Raw genomic sequence first — 6984 nt, forward strand, 5'->3', positions numbered from 1 at the left:
TTCTTCCATAATCGATTTCTCTCCTTCGTTGATCTTCAACGGAAAAACTGTCGCCTCTGGAGCAGGGTTTTGAAATGTCGCTATGGATAGTCGACTGGTTGTTGAATTCACAACGGCCCGATGGTCTGCGTTCTTGAACCTACCATTGCTTAAATACTGCTCCAAAATAAAAGTTGTGTTATTTTCATGTCATATAACATGTATAACTTCTTAGCCAAAAATACACAAAAAATAAATCATCTGTAAAAATAAAACTATCAACACTTACATGTCCATGATCACCAAGATTGACCACAAAAGCACCTTCAACTGGTTGGACCGTTATCCAACTCTTGCCACCATCACGAGTGGCTTGGAGCCCTCCAACTTGATCTTGAAGTAACAATGTGATTGTTCCTGGATCAGTATGTCGCTTAAGGCCCAATGTGAGATCGGGTTGAGGACACTTTGGATAGTAATTCACTACCACTTTTTGGTCCATCTCAACACATGCTTTAGTAAGGGCCTCTTTCTCAAGGCCCATTGCCTCTGATAAGATCTCTAATAGCTTGCATGCCAAGCCCATTAACACCTCACTGTATTCCTTAGTAACTAGCCTCCAGTCTTCGGGCTTATCGGGCCACCTTGAGTAGTCTCGTGCTTTTATTGGATATGAGAAGTATGTTACAATCTCCCTCCAATCTCGTACCGTTTCTCCCTACATTATACATCAAAAGCCCATATATGTGATATAATTTATGTATCATATATTCTACTATATTTTAAATCTAAAAGATACATATATAATGTCGAGTTATATAAATATGTGAATCATTATGTAACGATGGTATCTACCATATCAAAATTAGAGTCAAAACTAGCTAAAATGAAAAAAGAAATAAAATAAAATGAACATGTTTAAAAGTCCATATATAGATTCAAGTAGTTACAATATCCTATATTATAGCATTCAAGACGAAGAGAATCAATTTATTGTTTTAATAACAACTTTATTATTTGTATGTAAGTTTTTGATACATTATAAAATTAAAATGATATTAACATGTTGGAGGAATGACTTTTGAGGGTAATGAACTGTTGATTTTGTTCACTTCTAGTCCTTTTCATTTTTTATATGTCATCTAACTTATCGAGCATCTTCATATTTTACCCTTGCGACCTACTGTTGAAGGTAAAAGGGTAAGATAGTTTCAATAAGTTGAATGGTATACAGTGTACAAAAAGAAAATGACTAAATGTGAACAAAAAACAAAACTTTCCCCATTACCGCCACCTCTACTTTGACAACTACCTTTGCCTCCGCCACTGCCACATCCGCCATCGCCTCTGCCACCACCACCTCATCCTCCACCTCCACCTCTACCATGCCTTCGCCACCACCACTAGCTCTAGCCACCACCATCTCCACCTCCGCCGACCGCCACCATCACCACTTAGACCACAACCTCTATCATCGTCTCTGCCACCAACATTTGTAGTGGAGGCGATAAAAGAGGAGGTGGTGGTCGCAGTGGCAACGGTGGATGTGATGGCGGATGTGGTGATAGTGGTGGTGGTAGTGGCAGAGGTGGAGGCGGAGGCGGTGACAGAGATGGAGTTGGTGGCTATATCGGTGGTGGACATGATGATGACGAAGTTGATGTGGTAGAGTTGGTGGTGGAGGCTCTATCTTTAATAAAAGTGGTGGTCGTTGGTGGTGTCGTCAAAGGTGGATGTGGAGATAGTAGTGACAAAAGATGGTGAGGGAGGATTTGTTTTTTGTTCACATTTGGTTATTTTCATTCTTGACGGACTTATTGAAATTATTCATATATTATTATTTTACATTTACTAGCATGTTGCAATAATAATATGTTAGCATGTTTAACAAGTTTGATTGTATATGATATAAAAAAAAGACTCCATATAAACAAAATCAACCGTTAATGATTCTCATAAGTAATTTTTCCTTTTTTTTTTTTTTTTTTTTTTTTCTTAATATCACAATAGTCGATCTAAAAACATGTGTATGGGATGATTGTAACAAACTCCCACTTATCAGCAACAAATATCATTATCAACATATGTACTGAATGACGTTAACAAGTCGCTAAATGGATACGGATTTTATAACCAACGGCAAGTGTATTGAATAACATCGAAACACAATAATTTTAATACCTAAATCAGAATTATGAAATAAAATTTTAAATTTTATTTGCATATTCGTTAAAAGTATTATTACAACCATCCAATAACTTGAGTTAATAATAATGTTAATTTCATAAGATATAACATTTTGATTAATTTTTAAGAATAAGACCTAAAAAAAGTTTACAATTTAAACCATAAGACTGTGTTTTCTTTTGATTTTGCCAATTATATATATATATATATATATATATATATATATATATATATATATATATATATATATATATATATATATATATATATATATTTGATGCAAGATCAATACATAATTAAATGCGGAAGCAAAAGACTGATTAAAAAACTCTTAAAAATAAACATATTCACCTATATATTCATAGCATAATCAAAGTCAAAATGCGCATATAGAAAGTTTAGTTGAATAGCATTTTTTTTAAGTGCACATTTTGTGCATATGAATTGTTATTATTATTATTGTTATTTTTATTATTCGAAAGACACTTCAAATATATAATCTTAGTAAAATATAATTCTTCTTTATTAACTATTAAGGAGATCAAAACATTAATTATAATTCTAATAATTGTACAACGTATTTGGTGGAATGTAGGTATTCCAATTTCCAACTAACTATATGTAGTTACCCATCTAACAATATGTGGTTACCCATCTAACAGAGCGTAATAATAACAATAATGACATGATTTGGGACAATTTGTAGATCAAGACTTCGCATGAAGTATGTCTTTGAACATTGTTTACTTAGATAATAAACTATTACACCAAACATACTTTTTGCAATTAAAAAAGCAGTGGGTGATAAAATAAGCAGCCAATGTTCAATTGTCACAAAATCCGATCCAATGTAATTCAACAAACGAGTTAATGATGTTGTTAAAATAGTGTTCATAAATAAATTTGTATTTTTCAGGATGTGCTAAAAACTTGTGTAAATCGATCGGTAAATAACTACACATGCTATCTTGTAAAAGGACGAAGACGAAAATATGAAAGAAAAATTTGAAAAGTTTGCTTATATCAGAGAAGATGATCAGTATATATTATATATAATATGAAAATAATTTTAAAATTATTCATCAATTTGACATTTATTATATTAATATATACTAACAATTGTCGACGATTTGGCGCGCTTTGTTGCTATGATGCGACGTAATTGCAAATTTGGTGGGGATTATTAATAATTATAATTTTGGTCCCTGAAGTTTTTAATTTCAATAACCACATATGTAGCTAAAGTGGTTTTAATTTCAATTAATACATTTCGGTCTTTGTAGTTTATATTTTACATTAATTAGAGTTTTAGTCTCTGTAGTTTTTAATTTAAGGCTGTTATATTTTAGTCATTGTAGTTTTGAATTTGCAGATTTGGTCCTCTGGTTTTTAATTTCAATAATTATATTGTCATTTGTAGATTTGGTCCTCTAGCTTTTAATTTCAATAATTATGGTTTCATTTGTAGATTTGGTCCTCTAGTTTTTAATTTCAATAGTTATAGTTTCATTCAATATAGTTTATAATTCAATATAGTTACAATTTTGGTCCCAATAATCCAAGACATACCCATTAGTTATGTGCTAAAATATTAACTTGATGTATTTATCTAAACCTAAAGTAACATAGTCACATAGATATGCATGTTAGTTCTACTATATAAAGAATGTTAAAGTTTGCATACTACGTGCTTCTCAATGAGAAATTATGTAACGATATCTTACCTTTATTTTTAACATAAAATTAAACTAAAAGAATTAATTGAATATTAAAAATATTTAAAAGTTTTAATAAAAATAATAAATCTAGATATTGTTTTGACAAAAAAAGTTTCATATCAACCATGAGTTAATATGTAAACATAAAAACATAAGTACGAGTAATTATTACCTGAAGGTGGCTAGAAACAATGAACCCGCCTTTCTTCCCACCGGTCATATCAAACCGGAGCTTCTCCTCCGCCGGCAACTGGAAAAACTCTCTAGCAAGCCTTGTCATCTCCGACAACAGTTTCGCGTCTACGCCATGATCCACCACCTGAAAGATCCCCCAATCTTCACAGGCTTTCACAATCTTCTCACAAATCTCCGCCCTACGAGATTTAACACCACCGTCACTACCTTCCAAATCATCGATACCTTCCAGTGAGATCACCGGAATCTCGTTGCTGAACTTATTATGCGGCACCTTCGGCCGTTCATCTTCGTCACGAATGAAGCCTTTTTCATGCAACGAGTTTTCGTTCCATTCCATTGATGCCGGTGCCATTTCAGGGTTTTCACAGAGTTTTTGTGTTTATCGAGGGAGGAAGAAGACGTATTGCAGGTTTCAGGGGGTTTGTTGGCTTCTATTTGTAGGGATGAATAGGAATTCTAAGAATGGATCGGGTCCAGTCCAATCGGGTCGGGTCAGCTACAAACGTAGCAGTTCCAACTACCACACGTGATAATGAGTTGGGCCCATGCATGCTTTGAATGGGAGTTGTATCACGTATTCATGTTCTGAATTTTACATGGAAATATTATGGACCTAAAACATTCTTGCTACATACCTTGTTATCTTTTTGCTATTTAGTTATATCAATAACATATTATCTGAAAATGACCGCATTTTCTAATATTATTTAACGCTTTGATAACCTGTTAGATAAATAATCAAGATATTGTTTGATTGCAAAATATATTGATCATTTAAATTGTTATTTTGGACATAAATCGCCACATTTAAGAACTGAGAAATCCAAAATCATCCTACATCTTCTTCCGATTTATCTTCACTTCAAACTCACTAGATTAAAACAATTGTCAAGATCAAGAAAGAGATTAAAGGGAGAATTAGTGAATTCCACGTGTTATTAGTTCATACGAGTAGAAATATAAGTAAGAATAAAATGTTAGAAGATATTAATTTTTTCTTCGAAACTTGAATTTAAAATGATTACTCCTAGTAATTTCAACAATCATACTCGGTTAGTGTTCATAGATTTATATGAACGTATGACGATAACCAAGTAACTTTTTACACTTTCTAATCTAAGTACATACGGTGGGGGTTTGTAACATCCCGACTCCCAAGTATAAATTTAAATTGTTTTATATTCATTTTGGCAGGACAGCTCGACGAGTTAGAGGCCACAACCTGTCGAGTAGAGATTGAGATGGCCCCATGGATTTTAAAATCAACTAGACGAGTTGGAGGACCCAACTCGACGAGTTGGAGCTGAGTGTGAAAACCCTAATTTTTAGGGTTTGCAACCTATTTAAAGGACCTTAAGTCCTTTATCCCGCCTCCGTCATCACCTTATCACCCTAAGTCAAACCCTAATCGAGCTATCTTCCATTGTGAGAGTGTTTAAGGCTAAGATTGTGTGTTTTGGTGCCTTCCTTGAAGAAACTTGAAGAGTTAAGGGCTTGGAACGAAGAAGGAGACTTTGGATGCAACATCTGTTATGTTGTAGCAGCCTTTGGAGGTAAAAAGCCATTACCTTGATCACTTGTTTGTTAGATCTCTCCATTAGAGAGTTTATGGTCATTTGAGTCATTATTGGTTTTGAGTTCGCTTTGAAGCTAAGACTTCATATCTGGACACTATTAGGCCCTTTAGTCCTAAAGACTCAAGCTTTATCAAGCTTTGGCCAACTTTCATGCGTTGAACCCCCTTGTTGAGCTTTGTTTTGGCAAACTTAGCCCTTAGATTTCATGCATGGACGTAAAGTTTGCAGCTTTACATGGTATTTCAGCCTTAGAAGTATAGATCTAGAGTTTGGGGCCTTAGTCTCGCTTAAAAGCATCTGAATGAGTGATTTTAGCTGAAGGAACTCGACACGTTGGTTAGCCAACTCGACGAGTTGGTTAGGGTTTCCCCGATATTCTGAACACTGTACAAACTCGACGAGTTGGTGAGACAACTCGGCAAGTTGAGTCGGATTATCCTGAATTTTTCGAGAACAGAAGGAACTCGACGAGTCACATACATGCACTCGATGAATCGGGTCAACATGGACTATTGACTTGAGTGTTGACTTCCATTGACTTTTATGGTTTGGTCAAGTTGTGGACTTTGGAGACCATGGAGGGGTAAAATGGTCTTTCACCCTTTCTGAGAATTTGTAAAGGAGTTAACTTAACATCATTAGAGTTGTTATTATAAATTTTTAATTAGAGATGATTATGATATATGTAGGCGGAGTCTAGACCAACAGTTGAATACGAGACATACTTGCTTTACTTATGATGTGAGTCTTCTCACGATACTTACCTGAGTGGTAATACTGTGTGACCGGAGGGTCTTATCTGAGTTATTAACCAAAGGGTATTATGTGCTTATACTGAGTTATGTGATATTATGCATTCTGTCTTTGTGATTTACGATGCATATTATTCTGTGCAGTATTAAGTTAGGACTAGAGGTTCCAAACCGAGTTGTGAGACCGAAAGGACTTCACTGAGATACAGGACTGGAGGGTCCAACCCGAGCTGTGAGACCGGGGGGTCTTCACTGAGACACATGACCGAAGGTTCCTTATCGCGATATAGCCATGAGAGGCTAATTATTTGTGTGTGGTATTTTGGGGAACTCACTAAGCTTTATGCTTATAGTGTTGTATGAAATGTGTTTCAGCTACATCTCAGGATTACAAGAAGCCGCGCGACATGATTGTACACACTAGCTAGTTGATTTGTGTTTGGAGATTCTGGGATATTAACAAACAATTTATTTTCTTGTGTTTTAAACAATTTATAAATTGGGTTTGAGAAATGTTAAATTGTGCTTTTGTGTAAATTTAAAAATGAAAATTTTATTTGAAACATTAGAGTG

At 34.5% G+C, this 6984-nt stretch overlaps 1 protein-coding gene across 1 annotated transcript in view; it reads right to left on the minus strand.

Moving 5' to 3' along the window:
- Positions 1–4501, minus strand: part of F3H (flavanone 3-hydroxylase) — a 4731-nt gene extending 230 nt beyond the window's left edge. The window contains exons 1-3 of the mRNA XM_078985338.1: positions 4057–4501; positions 269–697; positions 1–156 (exon numbers count right to left, since the gene is read on the minus strand). The exon at positions 1–156 is cut by the window's left edge and continues 230 nt beyond it. Coding sequence (XP_078841464.1) covers positions 1–156; positions 269–697; positions 4057–4434 — 963 coding nt within the window. The 5' untranslated portion in view covers positions 4435–4501. The remainder of the gene's footprint in view (positions 157–268; positions 698–4056) is intronic.
- Positions 4502–6984: the final 2483 nt, after the last annotated feature.

Source organism: Lactuca saligna, chromosome 3, assembly GCF_052625555.1.
Source record: "Lactuca saligna cultivar CGN05327 chromosome 3, ASM5262555v1, whole genome shotgun sequence".
Classification (NCBI taxonomy): Eukaryota; Viridiplantae; Streptophyta; class Magnoliopsida; order Asterales; family Asteraceae; genus Lactuca; species Lactuca saligna.